Source organism: Serinus canaria, chromosome 3, assembly GCF_022539315.1.
Source record: "Serinus canaria isolate serCan28SL12 chromosome 3, serCan2020, whole genome shotgun sequence".
In the NCBI taxonomy this organism is placed as follows: Eukaryota; Metazoa; Chordata; class Aves; order Passeriformes; family Fringillidae; genus Serinus; species Serinus canaria.
In genome coordinates, this window is record NC_066316.1 from 48,959,569 (window position 1) to 48,981,951 (window position 22,383).

General features: G+C 41.5%; 3 protein-coding genes and 1 non-coding gene across 9 annotated transcripts in view; 1 reads left to right on the top strand and 3 right to left on the bottom strand.

Moving 5' to 3' along the window:
• Nucleotides 1–2,809, bottom strand: part of UTRN (utrophin) — a 362,109-nt gene extending 359,300 nt beyond the window's left edge. The window contains exons 1-2 of the mRNA XM_050973004.1: nucleotides 2,674–2,809; nucleotides 1,656–1,674 (exon numbers count right to left, since the gene is read on the bottom strand). Coding sequence (XP_050828961.1) covers nucleotides 1,656–1,674; nucleotides 2,674–2,703 — 49 coding nt within the window. The 5' untranslated portion in view covers nucleotides 2,704–2,809. The remainder of the gene's footprint in view (nucleotides 1–1,655; nucleotides 1,675–2,673) is intronic.
• TRNAL-UAA (transfer RNA leucine (anticodon UAA)) lies at nucleotides 2,671–2,753 on the bottom strand. Its single transcript has one exon. It is a non-coding gene; the product is annotated as a tRNA-Leu (tRNA).
• LOC127059461 (translation initiation factor IF-2-like) lies at nucleotides 2,702–5,860 on the top strand. 2 transcript variants are annotated; one of them, XM_050973018.1, is made up of 2 exons: nucleotides 2,702–3,830; nucleotides 4,150–5,860. In XM_050973018.1, the coding sequence occupies exon 1, from the start codon at nucleotides 2,702–2,704 to the stop codon at nucleotides 3,386–3,388; it is 687 nt and encodes a 228-aa protein (XP_050828975.1). In that variant the 3' UTR covers nucleotides 3,389–3,830; nucleotides 4,150–5,860. The 2 variants fall into 2 exon arrangements, with proteins under 2 accessions (XP_050828975.1, XP_050828976.1); XM_050973019.1 differs by having other exon boundaries at nucleotides 2,702–3,642.
• Nucleotides 5,861–6,010: 150 nt separating this feature from the next.
• STX11 (syntaxin 11) lies at nucleotides 6,011–19,045 on the bottom strand. 5 transcript variants are annotated; one of them, XM_050973017.1, is made up of 4 exons: nucleotides 18,871–19,043; nucleotides 12,723–13,532; nucleotides 10,911–11,109; nucleotides 6,012–9,028 (listed from the first exon to the last, which is right to left on the bottom strand). In XM_050973017.1, exon 4 carries the CDS (start codon nucleotides 9,021–9,023, stop codon nucleotides 8,157–8,159), a length of 867 nt encoding a protein of 288 aa, XP_050828974.1. In that variant the 5' UTR covers nucleotides 9,024–9,028; nucleotides 10,911–11,109; nucleotides 12,723–13,532; nucleotides 18,871–19,043; the 3' UTR covers nucleotides 6,012–8,156. The 5 variants fall into 5 exon arrangements, with proteins under 5 accessions (XP_018772528.1, XP_050828974.1, XP_050828973.1 ...); XM_050973016.1 differs by having other exon boundaries at nucleotides 12,444–13,532; XM_018916981.3 differs by lacking the exon at nucleotides 12,723–13,532.
• Between the last annotated feature and the right edge of the window lie 3,338 nt (nucleotides 19,046–22,383).

Sequence of the window (22,383 nt, forward strand, 5' to 3'; positions counted from 1 at the left end):
CCCTGGTTCATCAGGGTAGCATTCAACTGTCTGCATATGAATCTCCTTTTTTATTCCCATTTCTAGCACTAGTCATGCTTTTTCCACTTTCTTCAATAAACAAGGCAAGGTTCCTTCAGATAATGGCAGCTTTAGAAAAACAACTCATCCACAGAATGGAGTACAAGTCCAACAGAAAGCAATATGGTTTAAACTAAAGGCCAGAATATAAAAAGTGAACATAAGAATGTCAAATTGCAAGGGCAACCACCAAAAATTCATGAGGCTTTAACAAAGAAGCAAAGAAAGGAACCTGCTGAATAAAATAAAAATCTTAAAATAATGCTCAGCTCCAGGGCTGAAATACAATACCCTGTCCCTTCACCTAAAATAGAAACCAATAACCCCAGCCCAGAAGCTTATACTTTCCTTTATGGAGAAGTGTGGGAAGGGATTAGGATATACTTGTTGCAAGTAGATTCTGTGGGTATTTCTTGAGAGCCAGAACAGTTAAAAAAAAATCTCCTGTTCCATTCCAGATCAGCACATGCTCTAACAAGCTGTTTTAAGAAGCAGGGAACACACAGGTTCACCAAAGGACTGAGGGAAGTTCTCTGCAAAACAAGTCTTTTCAGGAAAGAGAAAGGCTGTACCTGAAACAGGAACATTTCTAACCAAGAAATTCAGTTTTCTCTATTGCTTTATGATAAAAACTGCCTTTTTTTTCCTGCTCAGCAATTACTCTTCTTTAAAAAAATGTTATTATTTTTACTTTTCTCTTTTCTTTCTCACAGTGAAGAATAGCCACTACTAATTCATTCTTGTGAATGACACAGCTGGAGCCAAGTTTTCATCAAAATCATCACTGCATCCACAAAATCTACACGGGCACTTATTATATGTTCAAAAGTACTTGTAAATAAGCACATAAGCAGGATTACACAATTTGTATGCAAAGATGTGGGTTTCCAAGGGCAGCATTTTACCATGACAACATTACAGGTCAAATATGCCTTCAAACGTGCACACATCTTCACTAATTTGTACCTTAATGAAGAATAGAAATGAATGTTTACCTCAAAAAACATCTGAACCTGGCAGTACCACTGCTTAATGAATAGTTTTAGAAACTGTGGTATGTTTTGCATTTACAAATTTATTGTGGTAACACTCAAAAAAACAACATATGTACTTGCATTTCCTAGAAATTCCCCACACACCAGGCTTCCCTCTGTAACTCTTCAATTGTCATATTTCTGTGGTTTTACCATGCTCACATGTGTGATGCCAGATCATCTTATGTGGGCACGTAATAAAATATCCTGCCATATTTCACCTTCTATTTCATATTACATTGAAGGCCCACCATGAGTTGTTATCCCTTTCTTGAGTGTTTATCCTTTAGTAAGGCTGTATCATCACATGATATAGCTGGACTGAAAGTTTGGAGTAATTTTTCAGATCAAGTTATTTGGAACAACTCCATTTACCTGTGTTAGAATTTGACCAGCATGCTCTGACAGACACTACTATTTAAAAATGTGTCGGTCAGTGCTGGATTTATACTTCCCACACCTTCAAATATATTAAACATATTGATACTACTCTGTCAAAAAACCCATAAAACCCAAACAACAGAACCATGTCCCAGTAAATTAAAATACCTCAACACGTACAGCAACTGCTCCATGTGTCCTGCCAAATGAAAAAAAAAGAGGAGGTCAGTCTGAAAGTCCTGCGTGCTCCTTCTGCTTAACTTCTAGCCCTGGCACAGTTTAGGGTACAGCCAGCATGAGGGACCATTCCCCCAGAAGTGGAGGGAAGTGGGCATCGCCTTCCCACCAGCATTCTGGGTTGGCCAGGGACATCTCAGCAGGCAGGACACCTGCAGACATTCCATACCCCTACACTGACTTTCACACTGTAAAATGCACTCTGGCAGGCTGACATGCAGCCTCTGAAGGGCTTGGAACTGGAAAAAAGGAAAACAAACCTACACAAAAAATAACCTAAATGACAAACAACAAAGTCGTGATCCGGGGGCAACAACACTGGAGGTGCCTCTTGCCCCTGCCCGAGGCTCCAGCACCGAGGCTGTGGCTGAGTGTGTATATGTGTGTGTGTGTACATATATATATATATATATATACACACATATGTATGAAAATGTATGTATGTATGTAGGTACATAGGTATATACAGATGTGTATGTATATATATTTTTATATGTATAGACATATTTATATATATGTATAAATGTGTGTATGTGTGTTGATGTATACGTGTAAACACATATCTACGTATATTACAGATACGTATATATGCAGACATTTATGTATATATATTATATGTGTGTGTATAAATATATATATATATACAGAAACTCTTTTTAAAAACTGTATTTAATTTCATTATTTAATTTCAGACTTCAAAGCTGAAGTAACGGGGGCAGAAGGAGCCCCCCGCAGGCCCGCAGCGCTTCCCCCGGCCCGCAGTGCCCCCGCCGGCCGCCCAGCGCCGGGACACCCGCGCGGGCCGCGGTGCGCCAGGAGCCGCCATCCGCCCGCTCCGGCGCCGCTCCCCGCCCCTCGGCCGCGTCCCGGCGGCCACGGCTCCCTGCGGCCGCGCCTCTCCCGGAACACCGCGCCCTACCCCGCGATGGGACGCGGCTCCCGATAAAAAAACGTCAGTTACCAGGAGTGGGGTTCGAACCCACGCGGACATGCGTCCATTGGATCTTAAGTCCAACGCCTTAACCACTCGGCCATCCTGGTGCAGATACCTCGCCGGTTCGCAGCCGTTCCTACATTCATGGCCGGGCTCCCAGCCGCCCCCCGGACCACCCGCGACCCTCGAGGGTGCCCCCTCACGCCCCCCCACCGCCGCCGCTCCCTCCCGCCCGCCTTTATTCCCAGCGCGGCGGGCGCCGAGCGCACGAGGCGGCGCGCGCGGGCGGCCTCTCCCGGCGGCGGAAGGCGGGCGGGCAAGGCCCGGCGGGGAGCGCTGCCGTGGACCGGGACCAAGACCGAGCCGGGCCGACCGGCCCGCCGCCGCCTCCTTCCCGCCGCCCGGCGCCGGGCCCTTAGCGGAAGGGGGAGGTGGGGGAGGTGCGCGGCGCTGGCACGGGCCCGCCCCTGGGGCAGAGCAGGGCGGGCGGCGCTGGGCCCTTAGCGGCGGGGTGCGAGGGCTGCGGGCAGTGCGGGTCGGGGCAGAGCGGGCTCATCCCCCTCGGAGCGGGCAGGCCGTGGTGCCGGTGGGCTCGTCGGGCATGAGAGGCATTGGAGAGGTTGTGCCGATAAGGCACCGACACTTTATTATTTCCGTCCAAGTGTTTCCTGCAATGTATCTTCTCTCGCTCGTAGAACGAGAACCGAAACCAACGAAGTCCAAAACTATAGATTATGCTTAATTAGGAGGAAAATTATCGCAGAGGAAAGATTTTTTTTGCTGGTCGTCGCTTTATGCCGTGTCTACGGAAGCACCTATCGCAATACTCCCGGGTACTGCCTGCCCTGGGACCTCCCCCTTCTTCCCTGCGTCTGAGGGGAAATGGAAAGTGTCGCTTCGCTGACTTCACCCCTGGCACTGACTCCCGCTCTCGCTGCTATTTTCCAGCGGAGGATACGGACATCCTGCATGGCACCAAACTTTGGCACCTTTGAGGTGTGAGAAACATATTCCACACAGCACAGGCTGAGGATACGGGCCTGTGCCAGCCTCCAGCACAGGAGGAGGCAGGCGGAGGCTGTCTGCTTCCCCACAAGGAGAACAGGAGCACGCTTCCTGCTCGGGTGTTAGACGCCCTGGATGTCACTGCCCCCCTGCAAGGGGTCTGGGGCTCGAATTTGCAGGTGCGGGTGGTGCCTGACCTCCTTAGCTCTTAGTGCTTAGAGATCCCCGGGACACTAGGCATGCTTGTAAGGGAAAATACCATATTTGTTATTCACACCCGGGAGCTCAACAGTAAAAGAACAGCTCTTCCAATGGAACTTGCCATGCCGGATCATTGCCTTGAAATGAGTGGCATGCTGTAGTTCTCGGTTCAGTAGGGTTGTGCCTTTTAGCAAAGTATTGAGTAGAGAAACACTGTCAGTTAGGTTTTTTACTTTTCTGTTCACATCTAACACCATTTCTAAGAAACACAGTAAAATGTTTCTTTTTCTTGTGCAGACTTGGTGCCCTAACAATGTGTGCACAGTAGGGCATGGTGAAGCTGTCTTCTGCTGTCTCTTGCTTGCTTGGGCTCAACCATAATGAAGACACGAAGATGGATCTGCTGTTGCCTTCTTACATATTAGAGAAACAAACAGCATAGCTCCATGTGAAAATCCCATTGCATTGGAAATTTATTAACCAGAATCACCACATACAGTATCTATTAAATTACCCTGTTTCCTGCCTTCATTATATTCATGATACCTTCCTAGAGATAGAAACACAACCCCATGTAGCTATTTCCTTTTTCAAGTCAATTTAAATAGCTACCATGGTACAAAAATCTAGAGAACATGTTTTGTTTTCAAGAAATTATAAAACTGGGCTGTGCACTCAAAACATCTTTAATGCAGGTTAGATTAAAAAAGCAGTAGTTTAGCATAGCTATTCAGCTCAGCTTCCAGAAAAAAAAAATCTGGATCTTAAAAGCTATCCCTTTACTTGAAGAAGATTCTCCCAAGACACCTGGCAAAGAGATCTGCTCATGTGTGCAAGTGTGTCCACAGTTTGGTCCTTCATTTTGAGGAAGCAATTGCCCCACTGCCATTTCTGTAAAATGAAACCCATAATACAAAAAAAAAAAAAAAAAAAAAAAAAGAAAAGAAAAAGAAAAAAAAAAAGTCCCTCAAGACAAAATGGAAATCTATATGCATATCCATTATATCCATTACATACCAAACATTATATTTTGTAATAAGGGAATTTCTTTTTCTCTCTTTTATATATATGCTGTGCTGTATTACAGAAGGAGCAAAGTGTCCCTGGTTGCCAGTTCTTCTCTGTCCTCCTCAGAAAGGACTGGTTGGTGGCTGATTGGTGGTGTGGGTTGTGAAGCTTCAGCTTCAGTAGGACACAAAACCAAAGTAACAGCAATCCTACAAGCTAAAACATCCCCTGTCAGATTTTAACTTCTTCACCTCTCAAACCCAGTTTAAGTGTTTGCTATATGAGGGAAGAGGGGAAAAAGCCTTACCAGCTTAAAGAATCTGCTACACACATCTGCACAGGAGTTGAGCTTTGAGGAGGAAAAGGCAGCTTCTGTTATTAGTATGCTAACATATTATCAAGCAACTTTTATCTTCTTCTTCCACTCATCCTGTGTGGCGTGGGTCCTTGCAGCTATAGTGTGATCAGGTTATTTCTCAGAAGTCTGTTCAACTGTGATTAGGCAAGTTCATGGGCTGGCTAAATTTGAGTTCTTACATAACTGAAGGGTAGAAAAAACCCCAAAGTATTAAGCAATGGACATGTCTGCAAGGAAGAGAATGATAGAATGATTGCTTCTGTTACTGAAAGTCATTTTTAAGTGTCTCTTAGCTCACAGTGCATCTTAAAAATAGTTTTAAAAGGTATCAGGTTGGTTTTTGACTAATTCTCATTTTTTCCCCTACAGCAACAGCTCTAAGTCAGGAGAGAAGGTCCACCACTACCTTTTCTTTCTGCTCTCTTTCCCTGTGCCTCCAATCAAACTAAAGATTTGAATACTAGTTTTGCATATCTACTAGTGAAATCATCAAGGTCTCTCAGAACTGCCAGAATAATTTTTTTTTTTTAACTAGAGAATCATCTTAGAATACATGAAACTCATTTTTCTTGGGATTTTTAGGGAAAAAACAATAGTCTATCTCAATATGCAACACATTTCATTTACCATGGCAACAAATATTGGGACACTTTTTTTTTCTAGGCCTTGTTTAATCTCCTTTTACTGACTAATAATTTAGCAATTTTTAAACTGAACTTTGACAATGCAAAACATTATTCAGAGCTGCAGATTCAATGTACAACACTCTGCACTTTCAATTTTTCTTATTAAATCTTTTATTCCATTTGTAGATACAAAAAAGGAACGAGCACAAAACAAATATGTACATATTTTTTATCAAAAACATTGGCAAGTGCTAGGAATATGCATCTGAAAGGAAATACAATATTTCATTCTTCATTGATTTATCCCCACATGTTGACTCTTGGAGGAATGTACAGCTCCACTGACTTGATGGCAGTACCTACAGAGAAAACAATTTTGTCTTCTTCAGTAGCACCAAAGCCACGGGCTGTGGTCCCAGCTCATCACCCTCCTTTCTCCCACTTCAAGTTTGAACACCTCACTGGAGTCATCCTTAGACAGGCATAACATTGATATCGCCAGTACACCACTGAATATCAAAATGTCTTATATTTAGTAGATCAGTGTTACTCACTCTTCCCTGCTATCAGAGACTGGGGCTACAGCAAAAGGGACAATCACTTTTTGAGAAAAGTTATCTCTTTAGTTTCTATTTGTGTAAAAAAAATCTGTCTGGCTAAAATTGTTTCCCAGTAAGATATGAAAGTTTGGAAGCTGGATTTATTTTGCTGTTTTGTTATATTAACACAAATAATAAGAAATGTTTGGGTTATTTTTTTCACACATAAAATCAGGGTGCAAAAGGTAAGAAGGGAGAAGTTTCACTGCAACTGGTGCAGGAAGGTGTACATCAATGCACATCTGAGGAAAACTCCCAAATACAAAATATTTGAAATGTTGAAATATATTTATTAAAATTGGTACAAATAGGACCATCAGTTAAAAAAAAAATCTGAAAAAATGTCCTGCATTTTTTCAAAGGACAACAATAGATCACAGTGTATCAGGAAGCCACCTAGAAATACAGTTGGAAAACCTCCAGAAGCAGGAGCTGTGATCAATCACCAGACTCTATGAATATGTTCCACTGACAATGCTCAGTGCTTACCAGGACTGTACAGTTTTTCATTTCCTTGCAATACTACAAACCTACTGGTTTGCCCTTGTGTAAGGGCAGATTCCCACAAGAGGAGAGTTTCACTTATAGCTTGAAAAGAGCACTGAAATGGCATGAAACTGTTTTCTTTTTTCTTCAAGTGTACTGAAGAAATAGTTGTTTGCTTTCCCAGGTGGAGATTTCCCAACAACTAGAGAAAAGTCAAAATTTTTGTACACAAGTAAAATTTCATATTAAAAAAATTTAATCCTTCATCTTATTTAAAATAGATATTAAAAAATCCATATTTGGTCAATGCTTATAAAAAATAAAAGTGTACTGACAGGCCAGTCATTCCACTAAAACTGCTTCTATGTATGTGCCAGCACAGGAGACCCTAAAATGCTTTCTCAGTCCCACAGCTGTTGTCTTCTTATACTTGTTTCTGCAGAAGGCCACTCCATATTTCTCCTCTGGCTGCAGTGTTAATTGGCAGAAAATTGCATCAGAACATGAAAGCATGCAGGTTTGAAAATGACAGTCAAGAGTGCCTCAAGTTAAAAAGTGAGTGAGATGTCTCAGTGTTGCAGTGCTTTTAGCCACCCTGAGATGGCTGGATACTCAAAATAGAAAAAAGCAGTCACTTGCACACAAATAGGACAAAATGTGCATATTATCATTTAAGGTGCAGCCACTTCTGTTAAGATTCCAGAGAGCTGAAACTCAAGTCGAAAGAGAAACTAGTTCTGAGTCCTGCTCCTGCTCCAGGCTCAGTATTTTGTCAAATTTGTATCAAGCAGGCTCCAAAGTAGTTAAAACTGAAACCTCCTGATTCTGTGGTATACTGTGTTGCCTCAGGCAATAAGGCTTCACTGCCTGCAGCCTCACTTCAACAAATAGGAATAAAGTTACTTCTTAAAAGTATTCATCTTCCCTAGGATAAGTTATTAATTCTTTCTTGCCTATATGAAAGGAGTATCACTGTAGAGATATTGCACCTCTAGTTACAGTAACAGGACCTTTCAATAAAAATTACATTAAAAATACTTTTATCAACATCTCTAGGAGTTCATAAATACAAACAGCCTTCAGCACATTTAGTAAACAGGCAATGAACAAAAACAACTGCAAAATATCCCCCCTATTTCTAGGGCTCATCATTACAGAAAAGTCTGTGCAAAGAACACCTAATTTTGAAGACATTCAAGTCAGTCTGTGATAGCTCCAGTGGGACCATCACCTTCTGCAACATGATATGCAACAGCAGAGGATTGTTCTGAGGGGATGTTTTCTCCTGTATTCCAAAGCTTTTTTCACTTGGTCTTTAGCATCTCCTACATAGTCCTCAACATTTTGCATATTTATCTCAATAACATCAAAGGTGTCCGCCTGTTCCTCCACCAGCAGGGCCACCTGCAGAAAGAGCTCGTGAACTTCCTTAATGCGACCTTCCAGCTTCACCAGCTCCTTGTGCCGCGTCTCTATCTCATTCAAGGCTGCACGAGCTCCCTTAACATCTGACAAAAGATTCTCAGAGAAGACATCCCATTTGCCTTGCTCAATCATCTCCTCAATCTGGTGACCAGAAACGTCTTTGCCCATGATCTCCAGCTGCCGCTGAATTCGAATCTTGCAGTTCTCCCGCTGGTTCATCTCTGCTGCATTGTAATCAAACATAGCGTCCTGAAATGTGTGCATGAGGTCCACATAGTGGTTCTTCGCCACCCTGGCAATGACAGACATAGCTCCGTATTTTGTTATTGCATCTTCACAGAAATCTCTCATTACCTGCAGCTTCCTGTGAATGCTTTCTCCACGGCTCTTAATGTCTCTGGCAATACAATTAGTGTCTCGTTTGATGCTACTAAGACGGCGCATGGAAGTGAGGAAGCGGGTGTTTTGCTTTCTGAGACGGTTGACATCCGCTTTTAGGTGGTCATTTTCTGCCCGGATGCTCTGTATGTCCTTATGAAGGATTTCCAAGGCATAATCCGTCTCATAAAGGAGAATATCCTGGGGTGAATTTTCATCATCATCGCTATCAGAAAACTGTTGGTTGTGTAACCTGGCAAATTCACGCAGCTCACCTAAACGGTCTTTCATCCTGCCTGTAAAACAGGAACAGGAGGAATGAGTTTGAAGTAACTAAAATATTATTTAAAAGAGTTGAAAATTTGTAACTAATTGCTACATCCTTGTGATAACTAAATCATAGATAACAAACATAACTCATCAAAGATAACCCAAAATACTAGATTTTAAATTTATTCACAGTATCTTATACAGTGATGGATATCACATCCAAAACTCTGCTAGAACACTGTTCTAGAAGGTACAAGTTTAGAAACAAAACTGCAGGAAAGAAGACAACAAATCCTGAAGACAAATCAAAAAGAATAGTAGGACAGTCCCAAACTCCCCACAAAATGCCAGCCTTTTACTTGGAGAGGAAAACCAGACTCCTGATTGTAAGCCTTCAGCTATCAGCATCTGCAGACATGTTAATAACTGAACACCCTCCACTACTGCTTACTAGAGAAATCTCTTCTAGCTCCTGATCCCTCATTACATCAACTGCCCAAAATGTCACAGGGCTTCCCTCATTCTAAGTTTGCTTTTCCTGGGAGAGTACTAAGAAGCCTCTCAAAAACAGAAATGGCCTTTTCTGATACCGTTGGGAAAGAAAAGTTTCCAAAAATGGTGTAGAAAGTATCAAGACGGGGGGGAAAAAAGAAAAAAAAAAGAAAAAAGGAAAAAAGAAAAAAAAAAGAAAAAAGAAAAAGAAAAAAGAAAAGGAAAAGGAAAAAAATGCCATTTTAATGTCTCCAGATGCTTTCATTGACCACAGAGTATCAGACATCAACAATTAGGGGTGTGGAGCATCTCTTATGTGGAGAGACTGCGGGAGCTGGGCCTATTTAGTCTAGAAAGAGAAGACTGAGAGAGGATGTGATAAACACATAAATATGTCAAAGGCAGGTACCAAGAGGATGGTGCCAGACTCTTTTCAGTGGTACCCAGCAAAGCAACAAAGAAAAATGACAAGAAGTTTTATCTCAACATGAGGAAGAACTTCTCTACATTGAGGGTGGCAGAGGCTGCCCAGGGAGGTCACAGAGTCTCCCTCTCTAGAGGCATTCAAAATCTACTGGACACATTTTTGTGTCACCTGATTTACACGACCCTGTCTTGGCAGGGATTTGGACTAAATGATTCCTAAGGTCAATTGTTAGGTCCAACCCTAACAATTTTGCGATTCTGTGAACTTTGTGCTTACCATTCCTTAAACTTAATTAAATATCATCAGCCTTCTACAGAGAGCATAGTAACAACTGGCTCAACAAGGATTTCACTTTCTGTTTGTGTTTTCTTTGTTAAGCAAATACTGAGTAAAGCTCCTGTGTAATAAATTCATAATTTTGTAAGAGTAGGTCTACCCTTCCTTCCCCAGGAAGAAATGGAGAAGCAAATACATAGTAATTCACAACATGAAAATGCTGTAGTAAATTCATGTGTATACTAATTCTGTGGCATCTCTAAAAATATTGCTTTTTTTCTTTCTTTTTATACAACAGTAAAGGTTAAAAAGCCGAACATTTTAAGAAGAGTAAGTGTTGCCTTGGATTTCACCACAATGTTGCCTGGACACAGGAAGATCACGCAATTAAACACTGCCCTGTGCTTTATCACTTCTACCAAGTCTCTGCCTAGAATCTGTGTGTGCTGAATAAAAGTTGTACAACATAAAATTTAATATTCATCATTCAGTTCATGCTGTCTCATTGACTATGTTGTTACTGTTCATTTCCTCAGGGATTTCCCCTGCAAAATCTTTGGAAAGTTCCATAAACTCCTACCAGTTCTTTGGGGAAAGGCAGATCTAACAGCCCTCCAGTCAGGTTTCAGCCCAGAGTCATTAAGGACAATAGTGATAGACTTTTGATAATTTACGATTCGCACTTGAGACACTTCAAGCCCCATTCTTTGTACCTGGAATCTTCAGAAGTCAGCCCCTTCTGACTTCAGTCACTGCTGCAAACCTTGAGCACTTTGCTGAGTCCGATCGCAAAGGAACAAGCTGGACATCAGTGAATGAGCACATGGATCAAGGCCACCTGTGAAGGGCTCCTCTCTGGTGACATGGACAGCATCACACACAATCTCTGTGATCCAGCAGATCCAGTAGAGTCTAGTTGTAAGTGGAATAAAGGGATCAAGTTGCAGTTGCACTTAGAAACTTCACCCTGGATTTTCCCAGCTCCCCAGTATTTAGTTCTAAAAGCCTACATTATTTGTATCTACATACCAAAACTTACGTTTTCGGTGGTCAACATTAGTATCTTTTAGCTCTGCATTGAGGACCTGTATCTGTCTGGGATTTGCCTCCACAGCTAAAGTGTTCACACTTTTGTCCTAACAAATGGATGCAATCTATTTAAGTGTTGCCATCACTAACTGCTTAATGCAAGGCATTTTCCCTTCATGGAAATGTACAGCAATAGCACAAGATGCAACAGACCTACGTGGAAACAAGAGAAGAGCCAGCCAGATATGAGACGGGGGCAAAGGAAAAAAATAAGAAAACCTCAAACATTTAGAAGCCATGGAAAAGGTGCCCAGAAAAGTTTTGGAATCAGCATCCTTGAAGATATATAAAACTCTACTTGGCATGGCCCTTAGCAACCTATACTGCCTGTGTGTGTTTTGAGCAGGCCTGGATTAGACAATATTCAAAGGTCCTGTCTAAACTGTTCTGGTAATCAGCCTTAGATAAAAAGTTTGCTAAGTTGACCATGAACATTAAATATATTCAACTACTTGCACAAGCCTATATAAGAGACATCTAACACATTAAAATATCAAGACAGCAACTACTCTGGAGTAACAACTGCAAGTGTATAAATGCCTTAATTCTAAGAGTGTGAGATTTAATAGATTAGCTGTCAGGTTTATTTTATTTTAAAATGCTACATATATTCAAACTGGGACATGCACTTCCATTTGTATTTTTGGGCTAGATAAATCTGTCCTTTGAAATATGAACTTTCTTCTTCAAGTCCATCATTATGTGTACACCCAAACACACACACACAGGAAATACAGGCCAGGTAATGACTGCAGAGGTTACAACTTTGAAGGCAGATACCCAGCAAGTACAATCAGCTGAGGGAATGTTCTGTGCTCATCTTTTCATGTTACTGTGCTACTTACTGGTATTAATCACCACAGTGACAAGCTTTCCCATGATGCATGAGAAACATACAAATTGTCCTGTTGCAATAAGACTGCAGCCCCAGACAACTGTGTATGACATGGGATTTCAGACAAGAAAGAAAATCCACTCTAAAAATCAAAAACTATGCATGTGTATACACGCCCTTTCTGTTAGCCCCATATACATACAAAAGGATGTCCTACAAACATTGTCTAACATTGCCATGCCAATGTTCTGAAGCCTGTTAACTATGTAGAAATAATCTAAGGATAAAAAGTTATTTCTATAGAAACAAGTGAATTACGCACTTAAGTTTATCTTAGCGTTAACATTTGTATATCCACACTCTATCCCCACAGGGGCTGTTCACATAGGAGTAGGGCTCAATGATTCTTGTGTGCTCCTCCAGCTCAGGATATTCTGTGATTCTGTGATCAGAGTCTGGGGACAAGTGGTGAAATGATGAAGCAGTTTCAGCGCAGCATCCATATTTCATGGCCAGCTGCTGGGAAGGAAGGCAGTATACATTTTTTCTTCTTGCAGCATTCATAAATTCAGCTGCTACTTAATACCATCTTGTGACTTACCAAAAGTCTAGTCAGTTTTCAGCTTTGAGTAGGGCTTTACAAGATGAAGCTTTTACTTCCGTTGTTTGAGGAAAAACAGATATTTCAAAACAAGTCAGTTAAAAATAATTTCTGTCAGTAGCTCTTCTCACCCTTGGAAGATAAAAGGAATGCACATGGCTCTTCCTGGCTCTGAATGACATGTGATTGCATTGCATGACACACAGTAGACGTGACCCAAAAAACAAGTGGTGAACAATTAGGAAATAACCTGCTCTTAGGCAAAATTACTTCATAGCTAGTGTGTGTCAGCACATTTCAATGACTTCCTATATGGCTTGTAGAGCATGTAGTATTGATGGAAATCTACTCAGATGGACTTGCTGAATTGAACACACTGCATTCCAAGGCAAATAGAGTGCTGCTGGTGCACTAAAATAGAAGTCATGCATAGGTTAAAAAAAGTGTTAAATTTAGCAGAAGCCTTTTGTTTAAGAATTGGAATCTCAGATTTAATAATTTGCTAGTAACTATCTGTTTAGTAAACAGTTTGCTTAGACCAGAATTAATATTTTCACTTGGTATCTGTTGCCCAGTAATGGATTTGACAATATTAATTAACTTGGGATAAAGACTTTTTTTTTTTAACAGTAGGTTAAAACAGTAGGTTACTCATCTTTCCAGAAGAGTAATTGGCTTATAGCAGAGTACTAGTCATCTTTTCAGTCCAAATTCCCTGTCTTCCCAACCATGCCCATCACAGGTGGCACAGCAGGCTTGAATTTTTCAAATTATTCTTTTTTTTTTTCCTCTCTTCTCCTCTGTAAGGACCTGAAACAAAAAAAAATTATAATCTAATGATAAGGACAGTTTGCCTTCTCAAGCTATTCTTAGATCACACATGTGTGTTAACCAAGATTAACAACTGTGACAGAGATCAGCAGATCAAAATCTTTTTGTGGCCTCACTGAAAGGAAGTTATCCTCTCTGGAATTTCTTGGATTTCACAATGTTTAAAAACAGACAAAATGTATTCAGGAATTAAAATCCATCAGTTAGCACTGAATGACAGTTATAAAGCTACAGAAATCCATCAAGAAGTTGCAAGTGTATCTGAAGACTACACTACCCAGCTCATATGCTCATCAAAGCCTGTGTACAGCAGAAGACCACCTTTATACTTTCTGTCACCCTAGGGACAAATATGTGCCATTGCAAATGTCTCTGGGTATTATTTTTTCCCAAAAGTTTGCATGAAGTGTCAATTTCTCTGTTTGTGCCAGGACAAGTTATTTATTACAAACTGATCTATTCAGAGAAGTAGGGATGACTCCTTTCTTTGCAGACTACTTCTGCATCTGACAGAATCTCCACATCTCCAGTGGTTCCTTTCTGATCATAAAGTCTATGAAAAACCTAGGGGGAAAAATTAATTCAGATTGTTGCCTCTAATTGAAAGAAATGAGGCAATAATTTCTAGAATACTGATAGCTTTGGAGGTTCTTCTTTGACTATCTCAGTTTCTTAACCAGTATTCAATCTCTTCAACAGAAAAGAACTCTCAGTTCTTGTATGACAACATATTATAAATTGAAGAATCTAGGGTACATCTCATACTTCTCAAATGTATTGAATACAGTAACCATCCTGGTGTTTTCTGTGAACTGGTTATCAGCTTTCACAGACATTACTATCAAAACTAGGAGATGTTGCTGGTGTGCATTAAATGCACTAATATGCCATTTTTCACATATTTATGATGAGACTGAGAAAAAAATAATCTGATGTTTTAACTTGTTATTACTCAGTAGCTGTGAGAGTAAACATTATTCCTGCATTGGAGAGGTCAGCTTGTTTTATGTGGGTTGACTGCTACTATTTACTAGGTTGTCTAAATTTTCACTGGAGAGCTATGGATCATGAGTGACAAACTTTCAATAGTGGATAGATAAAATGGATTCTCGCTATCTCCTCTTGACATTTTCCTCACAAGTCACATAAATGAGCAATTGCAACTAAATTTGAGGTTGTTTGGGTGGGGTGGGGAGCAGAGGTAACAGGGCTATAGACAAAAAAAGTTTCTCCATGTTTACTGGTTTGCAACACCAAAGTCTTCTGATAAAATTGGCCTAGATAGAGACAAGGGGAGTGTGAATTGTACCTCCAAGGGCTTGGCAAATGGTTAAGACAGATCCATACCACTTAATATAAACAGTGAGACAGCCATCTGTGCATTTCTTGGCAATTACTACAGCTCGGCATCATTACAGGTCACCGTGCAGGGCAATCAGCCAGCACACTCACAGGCAGTGCTGGCACTACAGCACCATGAGAATATACATTAGCTAATTAATCACCTCGGCTTCCCTGGAACACATTGGCTCAGCGAAATAGCTGTGTACATGCCACATGTATATAACTCCTATTGCTACCACACTGTGGTATTTCTAAGTGATCAAGACATTATGTTGGTATGCAAATAGAAATATGAGGTAGCATGTGATCACCAGTCAGAAGAAACAAGTTCTACGGATTAGCACAAGAAAAGCACTTATTTAAGGCTTGTGATAAAGTGTTACAATCTGAGACCAAGTACTCCTGACTTTAAAAAAATTCCTTTAAGGTTAAATACAGGGTGTTTCCTTGGTATTTGATCATGTGGGTCAGTACACATGAGGCTCAGTTTGGGATTCTATTGCAAAATCTAGACAACGGTATCTGCATCAAACTAGTTCCAGCCAGGAAATAACCCCTATAACCAGCTGCACATCTGTACCCACAGCCTCGGCCCCAGGACGTGTCAGGCTTTATGGCAGTTACACTACTTAGCAGCTCGCGGGTGTTTACTGGCCCATTCAAAGCACCGGTGAAGTTGAGACAAGATCTAGATGTAATTAGGGACACACCTGATTGGGCATATCAAAAGCTCAAACAAACTTTATTCTTGCTTTCAAAAATAAGTGAGTTGTCAATACCACAAAAACAGCACAGAGAAAAGGCATAGCAGGAGAAGCTGGACCATGCAGTAATTCCTTCACTTTTGTGAATGTGAGTTTGTTGAGAATAATCCTGGCAATTAATGGGTTAACCGCCATAGCAGATTAGGCAAAAGTTGCACACATGATAAGCCTTTGGAAGTCAAGATATGTGACATCATTCTCTCTCTGATAAAACTACATGTGGTTTTATCTAGATGCAAGTGCCAAGCACTGTGTGACAGCTCTTGCTGATTGTGTAGAGTGTCTTGATATCTCATCTAGCCAATCAAAGCAGAGATAAAAACCAAATTATTTTGCTCCCCTCATGTAGAGCCCCCCCACCACTACCCAACAGGGGGTTCCCAGGAGCCAGCCCTAGGCCACTCCTTGGGAATGATGTTCCTCACCAGAGCTGATTCATGGCCACATCTTGGGGAATAACCCAAAATGCAAGCATAACCAAAAATGGCTTCACTGCAAAAAAATGGTAACCCCAGATTTGGCATTGAGATGGGTTTCCTGGATCAAGTTATCATTGCCTCAGTAATTTCTGCACCATGCTTTGTCATGCTTGAACTACCAGAATGACCAGAGTCAAAGAAAATTGATGGGCCAGATAAAAGATCATAGAACGTGCATCTGGTCCAGCACCTTCATATTTGACACAGCAGTTGTCTTCTCAACATCAGAACTGGTTTTGAACATATCATCATTAGGATGGGTATCTGTCACACTCAGAGACTATCCATATTTTCCATTAGTGACTTGGAGAGTGAAACCAAACATGAGCTTGTACAGTCTCCAGGTGACACTGAACTGGAAGGGAGTAGAAGCAAGCATTTGGTGAGGGCAGGGAAGGAGAAATGATGAGAATTTAAGGTGATCTTAACAGTAAGAGAAGAATTAACAAAAAGAAAACAAAATTCAATACAGCCAAGCCTGGCATATTTAGATAAAATTATTCACATAAATATAAAGTAGGAAACTCCTAGTTTGGCAGCAGGAAGGCACTGGTGAGGTTATAGCTGATTCCAAGCTCACAATATAGGATCACTGTAAAAAAAACCAAAACCTAATGTCCTAAATGAGAGGTGGCTTGGGAAGGACTAGTTTTACTCTGCTTGGCATAGATAAGGCCTCCGTTGGAAAAATACATCCTGAAACAGTTATCACATTAGGAAAGTCAAAGGGAGCATATTTGGCATATAATTGTCTCCAAACATTTTAGAAAATACACTCCTGAAGAAAGAGGACCAGAAGGAATTGTCTTAATTTAATTCAGAAGACCAGGGAGGGAGACACAGTACTTCAAGACATAAAAGGAGTTTTCTGTGCAAAGATAGATGGTCAGTTTGATCCCTGTGTTGACACTGGAGACACACTAAGTAATCAATTTCTTTCACAAGACCTACATTGAACTGTCTGTGACTTGCTAAAAATTACACCATTTCTCTGTGAAAGCACTGTGGGACCTTCTTCCTTGATAGAAAGAGAGAAGATACAGAAAGCCCTCTCAGGCCTGATTGAGGTGCACAGTTCCAGTGCACCAAATGGATAAAGCAATGCCTTACAGTCCCACAGTGGCCCTGCATTCCAAGGATTTGTTCCATGCCCTCACCCCCAGGGTCACTGTGTGTCCAGCACAAAGTGTACATTCACACAGTACTGCGCATGCTGGGGAGAAATTTAGGTGACTTTTCATGCAGCAGATTATCTTCCTTCTCTATTATTTATGCACCAGTGGCAACTACAATTTCTCCTTCTGAATCAGGTCTTGGTTACTGTTAGTGTTAGTATACTGTTAGTATAGTGAAAGATGTCAGGCATAGAGCCTAATCCCACAGCAGCCAAATTCTCCACAATTGATAGAGCACGCAGTTGCATTCCATAGCATCATGTTTATCTGCAGTGCCCAGAAGGTACTACATTTTACTCATTTTAGTGTCTCAAAGATCTTCTGTACCATGCTTACTTTCGTCATGGAGATGTCTTTCAGTAACAGAGCGTAACTTGCAGTTTTAGCCTCAAGCAAAACACCAGATAACATATGACTGAACACACAATTTCAGTTTCAGAGCAGTGGGCATACAAGGCAGTCAGAGAAAAAAAGTCATCAGAGGAGTTGGACACCTAAACCATCCTCTCCTAATGATGACCTTTATTCTGTTAATCTGTTAGACATCTGGTCACTTTTGAATAAAAACAAAAATTATGGTCATCTTGTAGTCTCATCACTATTTAAATAGCGAGTATCAGCACTGGTAAGAAAGCCTCATCATTCCAATTGTATTCTCATCCTAAAAAGCCATAGTTTGCCATTTTGATACCTTACAGCTTAAAAGATAGTTGCTATAATACCCTCTAAAGAACAGGAACAAGAAGTGCCAGGGTCCATTTTTGGCCAGTGCTGTTATTCTAGTCATTTCCTTTCTCAGTATCAGAGTGACATGTAGTTATCTCACACATACATGAGGACCAGTTCTTCTTGGTAGGAAGGAAATGAGTATCAATTTAATCAGAAGCAATCAATGAACACTAACTTTTGCACCCACTTCTAGATCTGGCCACGATGACACTCAAGAACGAAGGAAAAGCTATCATATTTTGCATAAAAACCAATTTTCTGTAAAAGCTGCTGTGGAGCTATTCATAACCATGTATGAGCGCTATGAATAAAATGTTAATACTCGTTAAGCCAGACAAACAAGGCAGTGGAAATGCAGACATATATTTGAAAGTGCCTCTGTTTTTCTCTCATCCTGTGAAAACCCAGCCATCCCTTTTGTCTTCCATGAGGACCAGGGCTAGGCATCTTCGGACCCAAAAGCCCAGTTCGCATATCCTATTATTTATCTCTCCTGTGTCCGGGCTTCACACTTCGCCACTCGACTCAAAAGGTGCAGTTTCGTCTACTCGTAGGCAAAACGGAGCTGCCGAGCGCCCCGCACACCCCAACAGTCCCAGCAAGGAGCGGCTAGCCCGGGCTCCGGCGCCGCCAAGTACTGCCCTCCCTCCGGCAGCAGCTCCTCGGAGTCGGGGAACTCCAGCTGATGCACAAGGGAGCTCGGGAATACGGCTGTGCCCTCGTCCCGGGAGCCAGCACCGGCTGTGCCCGGGGTGAAGAAACCAAACCCTGCCTGGCTCCCGAGGAAAGCGCTGTCTCGTCCTACCCCGTCCCGGCAGGTACTCACCTCAGGGCAGTCCGGCCGGTCCTGTGTCGCTCCTCTTCGCCAGCGCCGCTCCCCAAGGTGCCGGTGCCGCTCCGATGTGCCGGTGTAGGATGTGTAGGAGGTGCCGTAGACGCCAGTGCCGCCGCAGATGCCGCGCCGTCGAGGCGAGCGCTCATCCCCGCGGAGCGCCCCGCCCCTCCGGCCGGCTGGCTCTCCTATTGGCTGCGAGGGCCTGATTTGCATGGCGGCGCCCCGCCCCGGTGCCCTCCCGGGCCCGTGGGAAGATGAGCGGTTCGCGTCGCTGCCCATCGCGGGGAAACTCCGTCCCGTGGGTGCCGGGAAATGTGGGCGCGGTGAGCTGGCCCGTCTCTTCGCCATCGCCCCCGTGGACCTCCCCTGACCTTTCTTGTCCTCGCCTCCCCGCCGGCAAGCGGGGGCTTTCCGACTCTGTGATTCTGTAATGCAAATTGCCGCTGCTTAGTGTAAGGAAGATGTGCTCTTCGCTTCATGCTTCGGAATTTGGGTCAAATTAAGTCCTTTTTTGCGTTGTGACTTCTTGAGAGAAAAACCCCAACAGTTTCCCCATAATTTTAACTGAAAAAAAACCTAACAAAACTCTGGTGTCGCAATGTTGGGTACACGGTAATCATACACATTAATTAGCCACGCAAGTAGTTACAGAGATTGTTCAAGTCTTTCTGAGATGGGAAGTTTTTGCGTTTCTTGAAAATCTTGGACATGTACTTTTATCTCCTTTTCATCACAAAACTTGAATGTAATCTGAATCTGAAAATTCTAAAATATAGAAGTTACTTTTTTGTTGGTGCTGAGAAGTAGCTGAAAGAGCAACTGTGCTTTCCTGAGCAGTCATCAGTTAGTTATAAGGCTCGAAAATTTCTTACATTGCATCACTCCAACCCTGCGTGACTGAGAATAAATTCTGTCATGATGGAGACAATTGCAGAGATGTAGGAAGCTTCCTCCCTCCTTATTTTCTATGCTGTCTTTGTGTCAGGAAAAAAATATAAGTAAAAGGAAAATATTTGAGGTTTTATGGTTAAAGGTTAGTTAAAAATATATCAGACAGAAAGGCTCTTTTACCTTGAAAAATCCAGGACTGCCCTGGGCATTTTGCTGGGACTTTTCTCTTAGACCTTGATGCTGGAGACAAATTTGGGTGCATGGGTCTCACCAGTTCCCTAGACCTACCTGAAGGCACTGAATTGTGAGTGGGTTTTCTCTTCCAGGCTGCTGCTTTGTGAGACCAGCTGCAGCATCCCCACACGTGGGCAGGCAGTTTTCTCCTTGCCACTGGACCACAGAAAGCAAATGGGCTTTTAGTGTTGTTTGGTGTTGTTAATGCAAGCAGAGCTGGGTGCTACTGTAAAGTCATGGGTAATCAAAGGTACAGGCTGCTTTGTGTGGCATGGAACAACAATTACAGACTAGCCTGCTGCTGTTGCAGCACAGGCAAAGCTATGGGTGCATTGATTGATGTGTCTGATGATCCTGTCAATAGCAAAATGCTCATCTAGAAACATCTGGTATCTTCCCTGTAATTCAGGATATGGCGGATATGGAAGACCAAAGAGATGACTGTCAAGTTTCTCATGCTTTAGGAGAGACTTTAGTAAAAATTTCAGTAGCTGAGTAGCAGGCAAGGTAGCAATATTGTTAAAATATTAGTCTTCTTGCAAACAAATGGAGAGTGAGAGAAATTTATTATTTTTACAGATTCTGCCACCTATATGACATGAGGTTAAAAGAGGTGCAAAACTCTAATAAAAAGCTTGCTAAATAAGGTACACAAATAAATAGCTAAAAATAAAAAAATTCACCATTGCCAAACAAGTATCCCAAAGTTCTTGAGTGTATTATGTTGCTAGATCTTACCAAAGGCGTCCATTTGCTTGGTGTTATGAGAAACAAAACCAGATGAGTCATAAGAAAAGACTGTTGTGTCATCATATGTACCAAAGACACTTGTTTTGGGTTATTATGCTCATTTCAATCTCTTCTGAAATAACATGAACAGTGTAGATTGATAATGGAAATTATTAGACAGAGGTAAGTGATTTTCCAAAATAAGAGATAAAGAATTTTCAGTCTTGTAATCTTATTCTCCTGTGATTCCTGAGCAGCATTACATACCAAGCAACAAAAGTAACATCGTAATTCTTTTTCACTTTCTGCTATCTCTTATTATAAGAGAAACCCTTTGTAGTTTGCCAGTGAAAGTAAATACTCAATTTACATCTATAAAGGTAGAACTCATTAGTATTGGGATCACAGATGCCAATAAGTTTCTAAAGGAATTTGGGCAATATAAATGTACAATACATCTGCAGAGAGTAAGCCTCTCTTTCAGTTCTTTTTTCTTTTTCCTGAAGAGCTGATGCATTTTTTTTTCCTTAAAGATTTCTAATCCTGACCTAGGTCTTGAGTGATTGCTTTGAATGAGCCAGGTTTTGCTTCCAGCTCTCTCATCTCTAGAAAGAGGACAGGCATAATTACTTTCAGTTCTCATAAATGTGTAGTAAAAAGTAATATATAAATGACTCTCATGTATGTTAAAATACCATGAGGATGTGTCTGATTTCAAGGACAATTCACTGCATGAGAGAGACCCATCATCTTTCTGCTCTGGTGTGTGATGCTTCTAAAGATATTTCCAGCCTGGAAATTGAGTTTCTTTCAAAGCCCAAGAAATTAGAAATTATGTGGTCATGTAGATTTCTCTTTGCTACCATTTACCAACATCTCCAGGTATCCGGGAACTCTGGGTAATGCCAATTTTTTTCACCGGGCAACTTACATACAGGTAAGCGCTGTTTTCCTGGAGCTTATCCATCTCTATAAAAGCAGTTTGTGCCCATAACATCTGTACTAGTTTCAGTATGAAGTTGTAGTAGTGTCAGTCTATAATAATGGACACTTGTGAAACATTTAGCTAAAACCAGAGCAAATTGCTACCAGTTCAGCTGTGTATCCCGGAGCCAGTTCTCAGACATGTAAATTTCACGTACACTTTTCTGGATGTGCAGTACACATCAGCCTCTTCTAAGCTGGAATCAGATCTGATGTAATCTAGCTCACACTGATTCAATCAAAGTAATGATTCATGGTCCTGGACAATTAACTTTTTTCTTTTTAACCTCATGGATCAGTAGAGTCATTCTGACAGTACATGATTTATCAATTGCCAAGATGAGTTGAAGGGAGACACCAAAAGATTGATGCTAGAAATTTCTTTAACTAGATTCATTTACCAGAGAAACTGAGTCTTCAGTTGTGATACTCCCAGTTTGAGAAAGGTCCAACATTCCTGCTCTGTCTTTTCACATTTCATTGTAACCTCTCACAAAAGCTACTGATGTTACAGAACAACTTCATCAATATATGTTGCTGATGTAAAGAGATTCTTCTTTGCTACATGAGGAATAGAGTGCTGAAAAGATTTCAGAAGCCAAGTATCTCCACAGGTAGCTAAACCCACCTTAATTCTTTGTTGAAGCCCATGGAGATATTTGGATT

Bases quoted from the DNA above. Each gene is read 5' to 3' on its own strand.
- LOC127059461 (XM_050973018.1), top strand. From the start codon at position 2,702: ATGCGTCCATTGGATCTTAAGTCCAACGCCTTAACCACTCGGCCATCC.
- STX11 (XM_018916983.3), bottom strand. From the start codon at position 9,023: ATGAAAGACCGTTTAGGTGAGCTGCGTGAATTTGCCAGGTTACACAAC.